Below are 22,193 nucleotides of genomic sequence, written 5' to 3' on the forward strand. Positions count from 1 at the left end.
GAATGGTTGAAAGAAGGTTAGCGGCTAAGGTTAGCATGTCCGGCTAACGAGTTCACTGCCTGGTAACCGTAACCTGAGTAACTTCCAGGGACGAGGAGCATTTCATATGACACTATTCTGTCGGGTTAAGAGTGATGCGATTCAAAACAAGGAGAAAACCAACCACACCCCCCCGATGCATAATAGTAGTCCCTGTGTGGAAGCTGTTCCTGGATGCTACATAAGCTAACATTAGCAGCTCAGCCAACAATACCCGAGTTAGCATGATACGTCTGAAAAGCCTTTACCCTGGATCGTTACGGAGCTTTGGTGTACACCATCGTGTACGGAGCCATCGAGTGCATATTTAACACCACTTTACAGCCTGACTGTTCAAACAAGCTGGTAACATTGGGAAGTTAAGTCACCTGATGTTAGCTTCAATAACTAGCGAGCCACAGCTGATCGACTCTGTCACGGTCTTTATTGTCGACGTGTTTTTCTAGTAAAAAGGAAAGTTGCCGAACCCTCTTAAGATGGTTGAGGTTAGGCATCGACCTTGAATGATTAAAAAGGTGCATAAGACGAAGCTAACGATGCAGGTAGACGTCACTCACTATATCTCTACAGTATAGTTGTTCGCTGCTATATTAAACATATTTATTGCAGATATATATATATATATGTAGATCTATATAGATATATATACCGTCAATCTCTCGCAAGGAATTATTTAGAGAAAAATAAAAAAACTTATTTTACAGGCTTCCGAATTATTTCCTCAAAACAGAAGAACATTACATTTCCTGTAAAAGACTTAATTCAGGGCTAATATTGAAGAGAAAAGGAGATTTCAGTCAGTGAAGCCACAAGTCGCTCGCACTCCTTTACAGAAATGAAGTTTCCTTCTAATAAGGAAATATTTATATGAATAAATTGCATCTTTGTCAATTTATTTCCCATTAAATCAAAAATCGTAGATCCCGTCTTTAAAGCAGTTAAAGGATATACCACTTATCCTGTAAACCACAGGTGTCAAACACAAGGCCCGCGGGCCGAATGTGGCCCTCCACCTCGTTTTCTGCGGCCCCTGACAGCTTGAAAGACATATGATCGCCTTTATATCCTTTGCTTTTATTTTGAAGGGTACAAATTAAATGGATTTGTGTTCTAATATTAGAGAAATGTTCTTGTGTACAATATTTCCACTCTCGACTAAACAAGAATAAAATGCAAAAAGAGTTATTTAACTATATGTTCGGGAGTAGTTTATCCACCGCTTCAGGTACACTGGCCCTTTAAGAGGGCGGCCATGATGCTGGTGTGGCCCACGGGGAACATGAGTTTGACGGTCACGTTTACTGGTTCTGGATATCTAAGTTAGCTTAGACGATACTTTGCTTGCTTGGGAAATTATGAAGAAGTTGCATAACTTAAAATTAAGCGATAGCGGTGCCTCCGTGGCCTCGATGAGATTGTTAAATACCGAACGACTCCACCGCACGATGACGTTCACGTCACATTTACATGCAGCTCCAACGTGATGAGAGACGACGTCCGTACTACATTTGCAGATGTTTAAAAAAAAAAAAAAATTATACATTTCGTATTGGCTGTCGAGAATAAAAGGAGAAAAAAGACGTGATGTCACACGAGAAAATTTCTTTTTTTCTTTTTCATCTCAGTAATTAAAGCACATTAAAAGTCTTATGCCACATCCTCACTGTTCACCTCGACACTGACAGGAGTCAGAAAGATACTGAGCACAACACATGAAGAAGAAGAAGAAGAAGAAGGAGGAGAAGGAGAAGAAGGAGGAGAAAAGGAAGAAGAAAGAGAAGGAGAGGAAGAAAGAGAAGGAGAAGAAAAAGAAGAAGAAGAAGAAGGAAAAGAAGAAGGAGAAGAAGAAGGAGAAGGATAAGAAGGAGAGGAAGAAAGAGAAGGAGAAGATAGACAAGAAGAAGAAGAAGATAGACAAGAAGAAGAAGAAGATAGACAAGAAGAAGAAGAAGGAGAAGAAGAAGAAGAAGAAGAAGAAGAAGAAGGAAAAGAAGGATAAGAAGGAGAGGAAGAAAGAGAAGGAGAAGATAGACAAGAAGAAGAAGAAGAAGAAGAAGAAGAAGAAGAAGAAGAAGAAGAAGAAGAAGAAGGAGGAGGAGAAGGAGAAGAAGAAAAAGAAGGGAAGATCTGTGATGGAAGACAGGACAGCGTTTGCACCTCAAAGGTTTCGCCATGGGATTATTTGACCCATAGGGGGGGGGGGGGTCCTCTGGTCTCTATGTTTGATCAGAAAGCACGTTGGTGACGTCGGATGGCGGTCGAGTCGCCACGTTGAGCCATACGAGACCAACGCTGGTGGAGCTGAGGATTCACAGAGGGTGGCCTTCGACATCTTCACAAGCTGGCCTCAAATAAAGGAAACGTTGAAATACATTTGTTTTTTGTTGAAAGAAATATAAATATATATATATATCTATAAACTAATAGGAAAGAACCCGATAATGAAGAGGTCCACGAGTCGGACCAACAGAACGCAGACGACACAGTGAGCTGAGGACGCTGCACGGGAAAGGCCTTCAAGGGGCATCCAAAGGGTCCTGTGGAGGCTCGGAACTCTAAACTCTCCATGGAGGCTCTAAACTCACCATGAAGGATCTAAACTCTCCATGAAGGCTCTAAACTCACTCTAAACTCACCATGAAGGATCTAAACTCTAAACTCTCCATGAAGGCTCTAAACTCACTCTAAACTCACCATGAAGGATCTAAACTCTAAACTCTCCATGAAGGCTCTAAACTCACTCTAAACTCACCATGAAGGATCTAAACTCTAAACTCTCCATGAAGGATGTGAGTCCAATTTATGTTTTAATTGGCATCGTCATCAATCTGAGTAAAAATTGCAGAATTTAAATGGGATCTGGTTTGATTGGGAAGGAGAAGAAGTTTGATTTATACAATGATAGCGTCTATTGGCCTTTCTAGTGATAGATTATTGATTGATCATTGATCCAGGGGGGGGGGGGGGTGCACCAGGTGATACACTTCACAAACAGAGAGAAGAAAAGAGAAGGAACAGGAAGCTGAGGCTCCGGAAGAGGAGAGGAAGACTCCGTGACAGATTGACCTCTCAGGTTGTTTTGCTTCTTTCTTTCAAACCTGACAACCGACAGCCTCTAGGGGGTTCTTCTAGTCGGAGAAGAGGCTGGCGAAGGACTGCCGGAGGCTGCGGATGGTCTCGGCCTTGGCCTCGTCGTCGGTCACGCCGCCCCGTAGCGTCTCCGTGAAGCTGTTGGTCAGCGACTGGGATTTGCTGTAAAGAGAAGAGAAGTTTGACTTCAGTAACTTCCTGACGGAGCCACGTCGTCCGACGGAGCCACGTCGTCCCGACGGAGCCATGTCGTCCCGACGGAGCCACGTCGTCCGACGGAGCCACGTCGTCCCGACGGAGCCACGTCGTCCCGACGGAGCCACGTCGTCCCGACGGAGCCACGTCGTCCCGACGGAGCCACGTCGTCCGACGGAGCCACGCGGCGGTCGTGTCGGCGTGAACGCGGAGGCGTGGAACGCACTTCAGCTGCGGCGACTGCTTCTGAGCTCCGGGCCCGGCGGCGGGGGGGAGGGGCCCGGGCTGGAAGGCCTGGCTGGGGGAGGTGCTGGCGGACCGGGCTCGCTGAGGGGAGGTCTGGGCCGACGCAGACGGGGAGGCGGAGCGCTGGCCCCCTGCAGGACACACACACACATTACACCCTGCGGCGACGCCCTCCGCTCGCAGCGATAAACACAAACGACAACAACAACAAAGTGTCTCCTACCTCTCCGGGGCTGCGTGGTCTGTGGACGAAGAGGAGACAGCGATGTCAGAGATTTAAAATGTCTATGCTGAGCATCACTACACACAGCTGGGGCTTCACACACACTGCAACACAATGAAGATCCACTACATACACATCATATTTATGTAATGATACCTGTGAGATTTGAGTGGAGCATTAGAAGTTATGTCACGTCGTTGCTGTCGTAGATTTTATGAAATGAGTTGTTGTGATTCCATTTGCTTCGTAAACTCCGTTTTTAAAAGGTGCTATACAATTACAGTTATTATTATTATTAATATATATTGTCAATAGTATATTTGTAATCATCAATTCTGTTTCATTTCACAACGTGAATGTCGAAATGTTACTTTAAAGCCCAAAATATTATCGATCTGGCCTAAAAAGAAGCCACTAGAATGAACTGTGTTTTATAATGTAGTGTAAACCAACTCCAGGTTGTTAAAACATCGTGACCTCACAGGTAGCTTTGACCCAGAGTGAACATGTATGTGTGTAACACCGGTAGGAACAGGGCATAGTGGCCGTCACTGGTATTACCAGATAGAAAGTTCAAACAGGTGGCAGTTAAACTGGAATTGGGGGCGGTCCAGAACATTAAAGTGGGTGGAGGTCGATAAAAGGCGGACCCTACTGCAATGTGAGTCCGGCACGTGACAGGTGGTACGTCGGCTGTAGCGTGTGACGTACCTTGACGGAGGCCGGCTGAGGCGTGGACACGCCCAGCAGCTCCTGGGACATCTTAGCCACCACCAGGTCGGTGATCAGCTGCTTGTCCTCCTCCACGTGTTCACCGATGAGGGGCATGGAGCTGTCCATCACCTGGAGACACACACAGCCAATCAGGGTCCGGGAACATTCACTTCAGTTTATACGACATCCTCTGACCTTTGACCTCACATCGGATCAGGAACAACTCCCAAGATATAGAAAAAACAGGGGAAAAAGAAAGTGAAGAACCCTTCAGGAGAGAAACAGAAGAGGATCCCTCTCCAGGATGGACAGAACAATAGATGTCATGTGACCAGGTGAACAATAGATGTCATGTGACCAGATGAACAATAGATGTCATGTGACCAGGTAAACAATAGATGTCATGTGACCAGATGAACAATAGATGTCATGTGACCAGATGAACAATAGATGTCATGTGACCAGATGAACAATAGATGTCATGTGACCAGGTAAACAATAGATGTCATGTGACCAGATGAACAATAGATGTCATGTGACCAGGTGAACAATAGATGTCATGTGACCAGATGAACAATAGATGTCATGTGACCAGATGAACAATAGATGTCATGTGACCAGATGAACAATAGATGTCATGTGACCAGATGAACAATAGATGTCATGTGACCAGGTAAACAATAGATGTCATGTGACCAGATGAACAATAGATGTCATGTGACCAGATGAACAATAGATGTCATGTGACCAGGTAAACAATAGATGTCATGTGACCAGATGAACAATAGATGTCATGAGACCAGATGAACAATAGATGTCATGTGACCAGATGAACAATAGATGTCATGTGACCAGGTAAACAATAGATGTCATGTGACCAGATGAACAATAGATGTCATGAGACCAGATGAACAATAGATGTCATGTGACCAGATGAACAATAGATGTCATGAGACCAGATGAACAATAGATGTCATTCAATTCAATTCAGTTTCAATTCAGTTTATTTGTATAGCCCAATTTCACAAATTACAAATTTGTCTCGGAGTGCTTTACAATCTGTACACATAGACATCCCTGCCCCAAAACCTCACATCGGACCAGGAAAAACTCCCAAATAACCCTTCAGGGGGAAAAAAAGGAAGAAACCTGGAGGAGAGCAACAGAGGAGGATCCCTCTCCAGGATGGACAGATGCAATAGATGTAATGTGTACAGAAGGACAGATTTAGAGTTAAAATACATTCAATGAATATGACAGAGTGTATGAATAGTTCATAGTAGGCATATTCCACGATGGAGACCTCCACGATCCATCAGGCAGATGGCGGTGGGGAGGAGGAGTGGGCGGAGTCTCAACAGGACAGTGGCGTAGTCATGAGCAGGAATTCCACGACCCAGACGATCCATCAGGCAGATAGGATCTATGCCGTCTCATAGGGTCCGATGACCCCATGAGACGTAAAGTCAAAAGGACTTCCGGGGAGAAAGCAGAGTTAGTAACGTGTGATTGAGAGATGAAAATTCATCCTTAAGGAGAGAAAAAAGAGGAGATAGGTGCTCAGTGTATCCTAAACGTCCCCCGGCAGCTATAAGCCTATAGCAGCATATCAAGGGGCTGGACCAGGGCAAACCTGATTCAGCCCTAACTATAAGCTCTGTCAAAGAGGAAGGTCTTAAGTCTACTCTTAAACGAGGTGACTGTGTCTGCCTCCCGGACTGAAATTGGAAGCTGGTTCCATAACCAGATGAACAATAGATGTTATGTGACCAGATGAACAATAGATGTCATGTGATCAGGTGAACAATAGATGTCATGTGACTAGATGAACAATAGATGTCATGTGACCAGATGAACAATAGATGTCATGTGACTAGATGAACAATAGATGTCATGTGACCAGATGAACAATAGATGTCATGTGACTAGATGAACAATAGATGTCATGTGACCAGATGAACAATAGATGTCATGTGACCAGGTGAACAATAGATGTCATGTGACCAGATGAACAATAGATGTCATGTGACCAGATGAACAATAGATGTCACGTGACCAGATGAACAATAGATGTCATGTGACCAGATGAACAATAGATGTCATGTGACCAGGTGAACAATAGATGTCATGTGACCAGGTGAACAATAGATGTCATGTGACCAGATGAACAATAGATGTCATGTGACCAGATGAACAATAGATGTCATGTGACCAGATGAACAATAGATGTCATGTGACCAGATGAACAATAGATGTCATGTGACCAGAAGGAATCATTCCAGAGTTAACGATGTCAGCATCGAACTGAAGCGTTGACATTCCGCCACTAGGTGGCAGTGTTAGACCTCTTATCAGAGGATGTGACAGTGGGCTCTGTGGTGCTTTGCCAGCAGTGATGATGTCATCTTCACAGCATCACACACCACCATGCCCCCCTCCAGTGGTTCTGCCGTTGAGCTCAGACAGTCTGCGGGCCTTCGATCTGTCTGTTTGTTCCCTCCTACGTCTCAAAGGCCCTCGTCCGGTTTGGTTTCATTAAATCGAGGCTCGGAGACAGAATTTCTGTCTGATTGTTTCTTTTCAAGAAATACTCTGATAATAAGTCGCGTTAACCAAAGTAAAAAGAGAGAAGCTATGTGCGTATGCCGTCATTTTTAGGGGAGACACAAATGTTGAGAGCAACTGACCGATTCTCCGTGTGAGCAGCAGACACACTGAATATGTATGTTTAAGAACACACACATCTCATCTTTCAACTGTCAGCTTCTCCTCTGACGGGCCAAAACATGGAGACGGCAGCTTCCAGTGAGCGGCAGAGGAAAAGAGAAGTGCCTCCCTTGGTAAATAAGATGCTGCCGGGGTCGTGACTGGCCACGCCCACCGCTGAACACAAACAACCAACCTCAAAGACATCAATAATATTCCCGGGTGGACGCACGCCGCAGAGCGCACGGTGCATTCAGGGAGCAACACAAGCAGCAGCACAGCAGTGAGGCGGATACGTCTGCTGCAGCAGGCCGTAAACACGGAGACGGGCATGCATGTGCTCATCCTACATGCATGTGCTCATCCAACATGCATGTGTTCATCCTACATGCATGTGCTCATCCTACATGAATGTGTTCATCCTACATGCATGTGCTCATCCTACATGCATGTGCTCATCCTACATGCATGTGTTCATCCTACATGCATGTGCTCATCCTACATGCATGTGTTCATCCTACATGCATGTGCTCATCCTACATGCATGTGTTCATCCAACATGCATGTGTTCATCCTACATGCATGTGCTCATCCTACATGCATGTGTTCATCCTACATGCATGTGCTCATCCTACATGCATGTGTTCATCCAACATGCATGTGTTCATCCTACATGCATGTGCTCATCCTACATGCATGTGTTCATCCAACATGCATGTGTTCATCCTACATGCATGTGCTCATCCTACATGCATGTGTTCATCCTACATGCATGTGCTCATCCTACATGCATGTGTTCATCCAACATGCATGTGTTCATCCTACATGCATGTGCTCATCCTACATGCATGTGCTCATCCTACATGCATGTGTTCATCCTACATGCATGTGCTCATCCTACATGCATGTGTTCATCCAACATGCATGTGTTCATCCTACATGCATGTGCTCATCCTACATGCATGTGTTCATCCAACATGCATGTGTTCATCCTACATGCATGTGCTCATCCTACATGCATGTGTTCATCCTACATGCATGTGCTCATCCTACATGCATGTGCTCATCCTACATGCATGTGTTCATCCAACATGCATGTGTTCATCCTACATGCATGTGTTCATCCTACATGCATGTGTTCATCCAACATGCATGTGTTCATCCTACATGCATGTGCTCATCCTACATGCATGTGTTCATCCAACATGCATGTGTTCATCCTACATGCATGTGCTCATCCTACATGCATGTGTTCATCCAACATGCATGTTCATCCTACATGCATGTGCTCATCCTACATGCATGTGCTCATCCTACATGCATGTGTTCATCCAACATGCATGTGTTCATCCTACATGCATGTGTTCATCCTACATGCATGTGCTCATCCTACATGCATGTGTTCATCCAACATGCATGTGTTCATCCTACATGCATGTGTTCATCCTACATGCATGTGCTAATCCTACATGCATGTGTTCATCCAACATGCATGTGTTCATCCTACATGCATGTGCTCATCCTACATGCATGTGTTCATCCTACATGCATGTGCTCATCCTACATGCATGTGTTCATCCAACATGCATGTGTTCATCCTACATGCATGTGCTCATCCTACATGCATGTGTTCATCCAACATGCATGTGTTCATCCTACATGCATGTGCTCATCCTACATGCATGTGTTCATCCAACATGCATGTGTTCATCCTACATGCATGTGTTCATCCTACATGCATGTGCTCATCCTACATGCATGTGTTCATCCAACATGCATGTGTTCATCCTACATGCATGTGCTCATCCTACATGCATGTGCTCATCCTGCATGTGCTCATCCTACATGCATGTGCTCATCCTACATGCATGTGTTCATCCAACATGCATGTGTTCATCCTACATGCATGTGCTCATCCTACATGCATGTGCTCATCCTACATGTGTTCACCCTACATGCATGTGCTCATCCTGCATGCGCTGCAGGGCGCTCACAGAGACGGCCCCCTCTCGTTCCACTGAACTTCCTCTCTCCTCTGGGTGGAGATGTTTATCTGACTCCATGTCATTCAAACTGCGCTGTGAGGCTTTCAGAGTGACACGGCGCCCCCACGGCGGCTCAGAGGCGGCTCAGCACTCACAGGAGGACGTCTCACGATGCACCGTGCAGCCGCCTGCTGCAGCGTCCTCTCTCTACAGGCTGTGAATGTGTTGGATAAACTCTGCAGTGTCAAAGTTCCATCCAATGAAACACAGCGGAGACCGAGCCGCCCTCCAGGTGCCGTGAGCTGAGCCCATCCTGCTTCATGTGGCGAAGACGTCAAAACCACAAAATAAAAGACAAATCTTAACTGGGGAACAGGTTTTTTGTTTTGTTAAAATTGAATAAACTCAGATTAAAATCCAAACTGTGCTTTTCTCTAACCAGCCTTCGTGCTTTTGTTGAGTTAATTCAGTTCCAGGACCAGGCAACCCTTCCCTTTCCTGTGTGTACGCAGCCTCTTGGCGAGGACCCGGTGGGGCGGGGCTCTGCGTCTTGGCCAGTTGAGTCATGACCACATGGGACCCGAGCCGAGGCCTGGCGGGCGACCGCCGGAGCGCCCGCTTCAAACAGCGTGCGGCGGCGAGCGGAGCCGATCCACCCTGGTGAGTTACGACGTCCAGCAGAGGACCGCGGACCCGCCGGCCTCTTCAGCGCCGGGACACAAGACGCGTTGCTCTGCAGTGAGTGCCGTCTGGACAGCGTACCCGGCTGCATGTTTGTATTCCCCCGTCCTGATAATTTCAAAATAAAAGCCCACTGATAGTTTATCTCATGGAGTTTATACCGTGTATGTTGTTAAACTCCACGTCCGGTATCTCCTCTCCATCATTCACAGAGCTCCCGTGTGTCACGTCGGACTCACGATCGCCCTGTTAAGCTGTGTCATCTCGTCAAGCGAGATCACGTCGTGGTTTTGAGTCAAATCGTGTCCGATGTCGTCTTAATTCCATCAATTTGTCATGTGGAGTCGTGGCTTTAAAAAGGTCTTCGTGCTCTTTCCAAAATGTCACTCTGTGTTAGTGTCATGTGCCAAAGAACGCACGCCACGCTGAGCTCTAATGTAACGGGACATCCAGCCATCTGGCTCATGTGGCAGATCTTATTATGACATATTATATAAGGACTGAGATGCTTTAATTCAATAAAATTATTACAACTACTCTATTTCAAATGAAAGACCTGCATTTATCATTTTGGACAGAATCATGAGCGGCAGAATGTCCTGAAGTAAAATAAGGTGAAGAAATGTCTCCTATCAACGTGTTACATCATCACGTACTCCTGGATTATTATTAGTGATGAATTAAAGAGATATTAAAGATATTTTAGAGGTTTGTCTGATGTTTTGTATGTCAAATAAGTCAATATAAATATTTCTTTAAAGAAACAAGCAACTGTATTTGTCAGATAAATGTCGTGGAGTAAAAAGCACAATAACCTAGCTTCTTGCTCATGACCTTGATGCATCAACTAGCGCTATCCGTGCTTTTGAGAACTTTTCCTGCAAAAAGAAGTATAAAAAAGCATCTTGACACTGTGTCATTGTCTGTGCACGACTTCCAGCGAACAGACTCAAAGCCGGAGGTTTCTCCACGTTAATACCGGCTGCTGCAAAACTGTTAATGAAGTGCGTCTGAGCCGCTCATTACTTTTCATTTGGGAGAGGCGTCACATGGCGGATGTCTTTGTCTGGGACAAAAAACAGATTCCCACAGTGATGGACCGGCGAGTTCCTCCCTGACGAGGTTAATTAAATTCCATCGTGCTGAAGGGTTAGAGAGAGAGGGAGATAGATAGAGCGGATGAGGAGGAGGAAGTGTTGCTCCTCAGAGAGAACATTGTTACTCGACTGCGTTCTCTCTGTCCTCACAGTCCGGCTACAAGACGCATCTCTGGGGAGCTGGGAGATATTTCCTGCGATTGAGTTTAAAAAGAGAGACTTATTTTCTCTCTGCTGACCTCACCCGGCGTGTAAATAGAGAGAAGTGCGAAGTCACGGCCGCGAGCTAAATATGGGCACATGGGCCTTTCCCCGATAGGCCTGTTTCCTCAGATATGAAGACGCAGGAGGCCACGATGGAAAAACAAACCTCATTAAAGAACTATTTCTCTCCTCTCCTGGGTAGAATCCTAAAAGGACCTTTGAAGGAAAAGCTGGGGTGTATTAACAGTTTTATTTGTATGTGCCAGTAGAGAATGTGGCAGCAACATCATGCAGATAACTACGTTAGCTTATAGTGTTAGCTATGACATATTTTAGTGAGCTACGATAGTTTCTAATTAGCTAAGATAGATTCTAGTGTTAGCTACGATTGCTTCTAGTTAGCAATGATAGCTTCTAGTTAGCTACATTAGCTTCTAGTTAGCTACGATAGCTTTTAGTTAGCTACGATTGCTTCGAATTAGCTAAGATAGCTTCTAGTGTTAGCTACGATAGCTTTTAGTTAGCTACGATTGCTTCTAGTTAGCAATGATAGCTTCTAGTTAGCGACATTAGCTTCTAGTTAGCTATGATAGCTTCTAGTTAGCTACGATAGCTTCTAGTTTTAGCTACGATAGCTTCTAGTTAGCTACGATAGCTTCTAGTGTTAACTACGTTCTAGTGTAAGTTAGCTTCTAGTTAGCTACGATAGCTTCTAGTATTAGCTACGATAGCTTCTAGTGTTAGCTACATAGCTTCTAGTGTTAGCTACGATAGCTTCTAGTGTTAGCTACATAGCTTCTAGTGTTAGCTACGATAGCTTCTAGTGTTAGCTACGATAGCTTCTAGTTAGCTACGATAGCTTTTAGTTAGCTACGATTGCTTCGAATTAGCTAAGATAGCTTCTAGTGTTAGCTACGATAGCTTTTAGTTAGCTACGATTGCTTCTAGTTAGCAATGATAGCTTCTAGTTAGCTACATTAGCTTCTAGTTAGCTATGATAGCTTCTAGTTAGCTACGATAGCTTCTAGTTTTAGCTACGATAGCTTTTAGTTAGCTACGATAGCTTCTAGTGTTAACTACGTTCTAGTGTAAGTTAGCTTCTAGTTAGCTACAATAGCTTCTAGTATTAGCTACGATAGCTTCTAGTGTTAGCTACATAGCTTCTAGTGTTAGCTACGATAGCTTCTAGTTAGCTACGATAGCTTCTAGTGTTAACTACGTTCTAGTGTAAGTTAGCTTCTAGTTAGCTACAACAGCTTCTAGTATTAGCTATGATAGCTTCTAGTGTTAGCTACATAGCTTCTAGTGTTAGCTACGATAGCTTCTAGTGTTAGCTACATAGCTTCTAGTGTTAGCTACGATAGCTTCTAGTGTTAGCTACGATAGCTTCTAGTTAGCTACGATAGCTATAGTCTAGCTAGACTGACTGAGATGTAAGTCACGCCTCTGGTCTCTGAACAGACGGCATTCACAGCATTGGACGGCCGAGTGAGAAGCGGTCTCCGTCCCAGGCGGCGCTCATCCCGTTGGGGGAACGGAACGACGAATTTGAAGGAAGGAAAACCTCCAGCAGACCGGCTGCGTGAGGTCAGGCAACAGCCACTTTATCTGTGTACAAACTGGAGATGCATGTGGACCCAAAATAAACCGCGAGGCGCGAGTTCAACCGCAGACTCCCGATGTTTTCATTCGGCTGCCCGTGTTTGGTCTACAGACTAATCGTTCTTCCAAGGCTCGGATGATCATGTTGACTTGTGGCATAGGAATATTATCAGCTGGGAGGAAGGAGACTGAACCGGCGTCACCTTTTATCAGAACAGGTGCAAAAATACATTTAAAATACATATTGCAGGAAAGATTTCAGTGTTCCAAAAACACACCAACGGTACTTTTTAACAGCAAGTCTCTATTCCTCCAGCCGGCAAGCTCAAGACGAAAGTTGGGGGTTATTGTGAAGACAAACTGACCTCGATGATATAGTCGTTGCCGTCTTTTCCGTGGACGGCCTTCACCGCACAGATGTCGAGGCCACCGAACATCTCCGCGCAGGAGTCCACCCACAGCCGATATCTGGAACGCAGGAACACCGATATCCATCCCATTATCAGGGCCTTATCCGGGGTCGGGTTCCCTCTCACCCAGGCATCGTTTTCCAGCTCATTCTGGGGGATCCCGAGGCGTTCCCAGGCCAGCTGGGATGCATAATCCCTCCAGCGTGTTTGGGGCTTTCTACCAGTTGGATGTGCCAGAAAAACCTCCAGAGGGAGGCGTCCTGATTAGATGCCCGAACCACCTCAGCACCAATATATGTGCAATCTATAATTGAAGACTCAGTAATCTCTGGAGACATAATGGAGGGCGGGTTAGACTACACGGGGTCATGGTTACAAATAAAATGTAACGACAATCCTTTAAAAGTAGAATTATCGCCTCTACATCGATTCCTTGCGTGTTTTGTGAGGTCACAGTGACCTTTAACCCCTCAGACTCTATTCTACTTTGACCTTGGGTTCAATTTGAGGAAATTAAATAATAATTAACTTTAGGGTTCTTATGGCCGTTGCATTGTCAGGATCTGTGCATACAAGATGTGTAGGTATGTGGAAGTGATGGACGGCAGATTTAGTAAAAACCTGAGACATCTATAAAAGGTCAAAAGGTCAAAAGGTTTTGGCCAGCGAGTCCGCTCACCTGTCGGTCATCGCGATCTGCTCCAACATGGCAGAGCCCGTGTTCGCCTTCCAGTTCCCAGAGATAGAAGTTCTCCTGAAAATCAAAGAACACGACTGAGGAATGAATCGGGGTGGGGGGGTGGGGGGACCCAGATGAGATCAGGGTTGGCCTCTCGGTTCCTCTGCTTTTGGTCGAGTCATTGTTTGGATACGGAGACTTGAACCTTAAGAGGGTGTCGACTCATACGTTGTGTTTCGCAATACGCTCGGCCAAACTCCCAGAACAAGGGGCTCTTGCTTCTAAATGGGTGTGGGTTTTTTTAAATTTTTTTTTAAAGGAACGAATTTGTGAGAGTGCCGACATCTCAGAGCGGAGAAAGAAAACTAAACAGGGATGAAGTTTCTTCCATTAGCTGAAGTTTTCCCTTTAAATCTTTCGAAAAATCTACAATAAAATGAAGGTCTTCATGAAGAAGACAAACCTACCAAGTTGTTTATGGCGGGTCAAAGATGGTTATTCAATCACTTTTTTAACGTTACAGTAACTTACATTTTTATTATGACTGGATGTGATGTGTAATGTATAATATATGTATGTCATTATTACATCATCACCCTTTTTGGCTGCTCAAAGCACCGATACCGTAACACCAACAATAGACGAGCAATAAGATCCGATACTGGCTCGACCGCCATTTAATTTGTATCTGCTTCTGCACACTTAAAGAAATGTGAGGTTTTGGTGGCGTGAGTTCATTAACTCCTTCATCCCAGTAAACTCTAACTCACCAATGTGCATCCAACTTCACAGACATGGAGGACAGGTTGTACACGTTGCCTCCCGTTAGCCGGATTTTCCTGCAGGAACCACCTGCTTTCCTTGAAACTACGTTACCCTACCGACATATTCTAGGAGAAAATGATCAAGGTTCATACACATGTGGACCAATGGATGACCGATGGATTTCCAGGACTTTAAACCAAATGTCCATGACCAGACATTTTGTGAAATCTCGTTGTATCCATAAGTATAAACCTTAAATGACAAATGAATGAGACAATAGTTTGATTAAAAGAATACATATTCATATACATGTTTATTCTTTTCATCAAACTGCATAAATGAACATATGCATATAACAAATTTCCATGACGTTTCCGCAAAAGATTTCAAGGACTTTCCCAGGCCTGGAAATAACCGTTTTCAAATTCCAAGACTTTTCCAGGTTTTCCATGACGAACCCTGAGCTATGAAACCTCATGACTCTCACATCAGACTTCATCAAAGTGGGTCAGGTTCACGGTACTTTGCCCCCGTGGTGTGAAAACGCCTTACATGTACGCCTTGTAGTTGTTGCCGATCTTCTGGATGCGGATGTCGTACTTGGACAGGACGTAGGGCTCGGTGGTGGCGTAGGTCCCGGCCATCGCCACCACGCTGGTGATGTCCTGGAAGTCCTGTTGGTTTTCCACTTTGATCTGCGGGAGAAGAAAAAACACCACTCGTTAGCGAGCGGGCTAATTAGGAAAAAGGCGCGGTGTAAAGCCGCGGGATAATGAAGGGTCCCTGGATGGAAAACATTGCCAAAGGGCCGGCTTTGAACTGCGTCACCTCGCTCCCATCAGAAGTGAACACTTAACACCCAGACGGAGAGGAAGGGCGTTATGGGAACCGAGCAAAACACAAAACACGGCCTTTACGTCACTGTAACTTTTGTATAATTGGGTAACAAGAAACTCAAAACTGGTCTCCGGGATCCTCGTGCATTTATTTTTTCTCAACTCTCTCATCGGCCTTAATCTGAAGTCTTCTTCTTTGGAGTATCTGTGGATGATGACGTGTCCGAAGGCGGAGATCTTTTTCTTTGATGACCCGACACACAGATTCATGAGGCGTATTCCATCAGGTCAACGGGGAACTGTCACAACTCGGTGTCAAAGATGCATAATGACTCAGACCAGAGCTTCTCTGCACTCGTTACTATCGCTCTCACTGGTACAACAGCCGGCTTTCAAACCAGATCGAGAAACCAGGAAGCCCTGTGCTTTAAAAAAAAAAATCTCTGGGGCTTAAACTCTTCTCTGGGTTTTGCTCTCCTGAAGGTTACATTCAATTCAATTCAGTTTATTTTGTATCGCCCAATGTCACAAATTACGATTTTGCCTTGGAGGGCTTTACAATCTGTACACATAGACATCCCTGACCTTTGACCTCTCACATCGGATCAGGAACAACTCCCAAGAAATAGAAAAAACCCTTTCACTGGAAAAAAAGAAGTGAAGAACCCTTCAGGAGAGAATAGAGGAGGACCCCTCTCCAGGATGGACAGAACAATAGATGTCAAGTAACCAGATGAACAATAGATGTCATGTGACCAGATGAACAATAGATGTCATGTGACCAGATGAACAATAGATGTCATGTGACCAGATGGACAATAGATGTCATGTGACAGATGAACAATAGATGTCATGTGACCAGATGAACAATAGATGTCATGTGACCAGATGAACAATAGATGTCATGAGACCAGATGAACAATAGATGTAATGTGACCAGATGAACAATAGATGTAATGTGACCAGATGAACAATAGATGTCATGTGACCAGATGAACAATAGATGTCATGTGACCAGATGAACAATAGATGTCATGTGACCAGATGAACAATAGATGTCATGTGACCAGATGAACAATAGATGTCATGAGACCAGATGAACAATAGATGTCATGTGACTAGATGAACAATATATGTCATGTGACCAGATGAACAATAGATGTCATGTGACTAGATGAACAATAGATGTCATGTGACCAGATGAACAATAGATGTCATGTGACCATGTGAACAATAGATGTCACGTGACCAGATGAACAATAGATGTCATGTGACCAGATGAACAATAGATGTCATGTGACCAGATGAACAATATATGTCATGAGACTAGATGAACAATAGACGTCATGTGACCAGATGAACAATAGATGTCATGAGACCAGATGAACAATAGATGTCATGAGACCAGATGAACAATAGATGTCATGAGACCAGATGAACAATAGATGTCATGTGACCAGATGAACAATAGATGTCATGTGACCAGATGAACAATAGATGTCATGAGACCAGATGGACAATAGATGTCATGTGACCAGATGAACAATAGATGTCATGTGACTAGATGAACAATAGATGTCATGTGACTAGATGAACAATAGATGTCATGTGACCAGATGAACAATAGATGTCATGTGACCAGATGAACAATATATGTCATGTGACCAGATGAACAATAGATGTCATGTGACCAGATGAACAATAGATGTCATGAGACCAGATGAACAATAGATGTCATGTGACTAGATGAACAATAGATGTCATGTGACCAGATGAACAATAGATGTCATGTGACCAGATGAACAATAGATGTCATGTGACCAGGTGAACAATAGATGTCATGTGACCAGATGAACAATAGATGTCATGTGACCAGATGAACAATAGATGTCATGAGACCAGATGAACAATAGATGTCATGTGACTAGATGAACAATAGATGTCATGTGACCAGATGAACAATAGATGTCATGAGACCAGATGAACAATAGATGTCACGTGACCAGATGAACAATAGATGTCATGTGACCAGATGAATAATAGATGTCATGTGACCAGATGAACAATAGATGTCATGTGACCAGATGAACAATAGATGTCATGTGACCAGATGAACAATAGATGTCACGTGACCAGATGAACAATAGATGTCATGTGACCAGATGAACAATAGATGTCATGTGACTAGATGAACAATAGATGTCATGAGACCAGATGGACAATAGATGTCATGTGACCAGATGAACAATAGATGTCATGTGACTAGATGAACAATAGATGTCATGTGACCAGGTGAACAATAGATGTCATGTGACCAGATGAACAATAGATGTCATGTGACCAGATGAACAATAGATGTCATGTGACCAGATGAACAATAGATGTCACGTGACCAGATGAACAATAGATGTCATGTGACCAGATGAACAATAGATGTCATGTGACCAGATGAACAATAGATGTCATGTGACCAGATGAACAATAGATGTTATGTGACCAGGTGAACAATAGATGTCATGTGACCAGATGAACAATAGATGTCATGTGACCAGATGAACAATAGATGTCATGTGACCAGATGAACAATAGATGTCATGTGACCAGATGAACAATAGATGTCATGTGACAGAAATTTGAACAATTCAAGATGTCATGTGACCAGATGAACAATAGATGTCATGTGACCAGATGAACAATAGATGTCATGTGACCAGATAAACAACAGAGTTAGATAAATAATTCAAGAGGCATATGACCAGATCTGAACAATAGATTTAATGTGACCTTAGATGAACAATGACTAGATGCAATGTCAATATGATTTAATATGACCCTGTAGATCTAAACTAGAGTCTTAGAGTGTGTCACAATAGACATGCAATAGATGCCACAGATCAACAATCTCACTGTTAGATCCACATCAAAGACACAATTTATGCCAAATATCACACTGATCAACATGGAGCGCCGACTGCAAAGCACAAATCAAGATTGAGACACTTGTGACGATTTGTGAGGTCGCGTGAAACCTCACGAGAGACTTTACGACGTATAAACGTTCACGCACAAACCAGAAACACAAACTGTCAGGGTGGAACAAAGACAGTCCCAAAGAGCCGTTAAAAGTGGAGCTACCCTCGCCAAATAATGAACCGGAGCGCTGACGGTGGGAAACCCCCAGAGCGAGAGCGCCGACACAACACAAGTAGGTGTGAATGTTGAGAAGAAGAGTTTTGATGGTGCAATAAATGTGTTGTCACTTTGATGGGTGATGAAAACAGAAAACATCTGGAACCCCACGTAAGGAGCTGTTCCAGTGTCACTAGATCCATTCGTCTCTCAACTGAGAGCAGACATGTTTAACCTCTGAAACCCGTCACATGTACAAACCACACAAATATAAATCTACTGTAAGAACGGCTTCTCTGAGAGATGAAGCCACGAGTCCAGCGGTAAATTAAGCCAAACTCCGACGTAAACACGTCACGTGAATCTGAACTGAGATTAATTGGAAGGAAATAAGACACACCTGTGTTCTACTTTAGATGCTGATGTCGTAACCTTTCTGCCGATGTCGTAACCTTCCCTCATAACCTTTCTGCAGACGTCGTAACCTTTCCTCATAACCTTTCTGCAGACGTCGTAACCTTTCCTCATAACCTTTCATCGTAACCTTTCTGCAGACGTCGTAACCTTTCCTCATAACCTTTCTGCAGACGTCGTAACCTTTCCTCATAACCTTTCATCGTAACATTTCTGCAGACGTCGTAACCTTTCCTCATAACCTTTCTGCAGACGTCGTAACCTTTCCTCATAACCTTTCATCGTAACCTTTCTGCAGACGTCGTAACCTTTCCTCATAACCTTTCTGCAGACGTCGTAACCTTTCCTCATAACCTTTCTGCAGACGGCGTAACCTTTCCTCATAACCTTTCTGCAGACGTCGTAACCTTTCTGCAGACGTCGTAACCTTTCCTCATAACCTTTCATCGTAACCTTTCTGCAGACGTAACCTTTCTGCAGACGTCGTAACCTTTCCTCATAACCCTTCTGCAGACGTCGTAACCTTTCCTCATAATTCAATTCAGTTTATTTGTATAGCCCAATTTCACAAATTACAAATTTGTCTCGGAGTGCTTTACAATCTGTACACATAGACATCCCTGCCCCAAAACCTCACATCGGACCAGGAAAAACTCCCAAATAACCCTTCAGGGGGAAAAAAAGGGAAGAAACCTGGAGGAGAGCAACAGAGGAGGATCCCTCTCCAGGATGGACAGATGCAATAGATGTAATGTGTACAGAAGGACAGATTTAGAGTTAAAATACATTCAATGAATATGACAGAGTGTATGAATAGTTCATAGTAGGCATATTCCACGATGGAGACCTCCACGATCCATCAGGCAGATGGCGGTGGGGAGGAGGAGTGGGCGGAGTCTCAACAGGACAGTGGCGTAGTCATGAGCAGGAATTCCACGACCCAGACGATCCATCAGGCAGATAGGATCTATGCCGTCTCATAGGGTCCGATGACCCCATGAGACGTAAAGTCAAAAGGACTTCGGGAGAAAGCAGAGTTAGTAACGTGTGATTGAGAGATGAAAATTCATCCTTAAGGAGAGAAAAAGAGGAGATAGGTACTCAGTGCATCCTAAAACGTCCCCGGCAGCTATAAGCCTATAGCAGCATATCAAGGGGCTGGACCAGGGCAAACCTGATTCAGCCCTAACTATAAGCTCTGTCAAAGAGGAAGGTCTTAAGTCTACTCTTAAACGAGGTGACTGTGTCTGCCTCCCGGACTGAAATTGGAAGCTGGTTCCATAAAAGAGGAGCTTGATAACCAAAGGCTCTGGCTCCCATTCTACTTTTTAAGACTCTAGGAACTACAAGTAGTCCCGCATTTAGTGAGCGTAGCTCTCTAGTGGGGCAATATGGTACGACAAGCTCCTTAAGATATGATGGAGCATCACCAATCAAGGCTTTGTAGGTTAAGAGAAGAATTTTAAAAGTGATTCTTGATTTTACTGGGAGCCAGTGCAGAGCAGCTAGTGCAGGAGTGATGTGATCTCTTTTCTTAGTTTTAGTGAGAACACGAGCTGCAGCATTCTGGATCAACTGGAGGGACCTAAGAGATTTATTAGAGCAGCCTGCTAATAAGGAGTTGCAGTAATCCAGTCTCGAAGTAACGAACGCGTGAACCAATTTTTCTGCATCTTTTTGAGACAAGATGTGCCTGATTTTTAAAATATTACGTAGATGAAAGAATGCAGTCCTTGAGATTTGCTTTACGTGGGAGTTAAAGGACAAGTCCCGATCAAAGATAACGCCAAGATTCTTTACAGTGGTGTTGGATGCCAGGGCAATGCCGTCTACAGAATCCACATCACCAGATAATTGATCTCTGAGGTGCTCAGGGCCGATTAAAATTACTTGGTTTTGTCTGAGTTTAACATCAAGAAGTTGCAGGTCATCCATGTTTTTATGTCTTTAAGACATGCTTGAATTTTACAGAGTTGGTTGCTCTCCTCTGGTTTTATCGATAAATATAGTTGAGTGTCATCTGCATAACAATGAAAGTTTATGGAGTGTTTCCTGATAATATTGCCCAAAGGAAGCATGTATAAGGTAAATAAAATTGGTCCAAGCACAGAACCTTGTGGAACTCCGTGATTAACGTTGGTGGTTATCGGCGTCATCGTTTACAAATACAAACTGAGATCGATCTGATAAATAGGATTTAAACCAAATTAGTGCCGTGCCTGAAATGCCAATCGACTGCTCCAGTCTCTGTAACAGGATGTCATGGTCAATGGTGTCGAATGCAGCACTAAGGTCTAACAAGACCAGGACAGAGAGGAGTCCTTTATCTGCTGCCATTAAGAGGTCATTTGTAATTTTCACCAGTGCCGTCTCGGTGCTGTGGTGTTTTCTAAATCCTGATTGAAATTTCTCAAATAAACTATTATGATGTAGAAAGTCGCACAACTGATTTGCGACCACTTTCTCAAGGATCTTGGAGAGGAGGGGGAGGTTAGAGATCGGTCTGTAGTTAGCCAATACCTCTGGATCCAGAGTGGGCTTCTTCAGGAGAGGTTTAATAACAGCCACCTTGAAGGAGTGTGGTACGTGGCCTGTTAGCAGAGACACATTGATAATATCTAATAGAGAGCCGCCAATTAAAGGCAAAACGTCTTTAAGCAGCCTCGTCGGGATGGGGTCCAAGAGACAGGTAGACGTGTTCGAAGTAGAAACCGTTGAAAATAATTGGTCACGGTTGATAGGAGAAAATCCCTCCAAATATACACCAGGGCATACAGCGGTTTCCAAGGCCATTCCACTTGAGAACAGATTGGCACTGGTTATGGGCAAGAGATTATTAATCTTGTCCCTAATAGTTAAAATCTTTTCATTAAAGAAGTTCATAAAGTCATTACCACTAAGGTTTATAGGAATGCTCGGCTCCACAGAGCTGTGACTCTGTCAGCCTGGCTACAGTGCTGAAGAGAAACCTGGGGTTGTTTTGATTTTTTCTATTATTGATGAGTAATAGGCTGCTCTGGCATTACGGAGGGCCTTCTTATATGTTTTAAGACTATCTCGCCAAACTAAGCGGGATTCTTCGAGATTAGTTGAACGCCATATGCTCAAGCTTTCGTGACGCTTGCTTCAGTTTGCGGGTCTGAGGGTTATACCAGGAGCAAACCTCCTCTTCCTCACT

General features: G+C 44.1%; 1 protein-coding gene across 1 annotated transcript in view; it reads right to left on the reverse strand.

Moving 5' to 3' along the window:
* Nucleotides 1–3,167: 3,167 nt before the first annotated feature.
* LOC130200402 (synapsin-3-like) overlaps nucleotides 3,168–22,193 on the reverse strand; it is a 79,574-nt gene continuing 60,548 nt past the window's right edge. Inside the window, exons 8-14 of the mRNA XM_056424660.1 lie at nucleotides 15,189–15,331; nucleotides 13,872–13,946; nucleotides 13,148–13,250; nucleotides 4,505–4,636; nucleotides 3,794–3,812; nucleotides 3,551–3,701; nucleotides 3,168–3,291 (exon numbers count right to left, since the gene is read on the reverse strand). Of these exons, the coding sequence (XP_056280635.1) occupies nucleotides 3,168–3,291; nucleotides 3,551–3,701; nucleotides 3,794–3,812; nucleotides 4,505–4,636; nucleotides 13,148–13,250; nucleotides 13,872–13,946; nucleotides 15,189–15,331 (747 nt within the window). The remainder of the gene's footprint in view (nucleotides 3,292–3,550; nucleotides 3,702–3,793; nucleotides 3,813–4,504; nucleotides 4,637–13,147; nucleotides 13,251–13,871; nucleotides 13,947–15,188; nucleotides 15,332–22,193) is intronic.

Source organism: Pseudoliparis swirei, chromosome 10, assembly GCF_029220125.1.
Source record: "Pseudoliparis swirei isolate HS2019 ecotype Mariana Trench chromosome 10, NWPU_hadal_v1, whole genome shotgun sequence".
Lineage (NCBI taxonomy): Eukaryota > Metazoa > Chordata > Actinopteri > Perciformes > Liparidae > Pseudoliparis > Pseudoliparis swirei.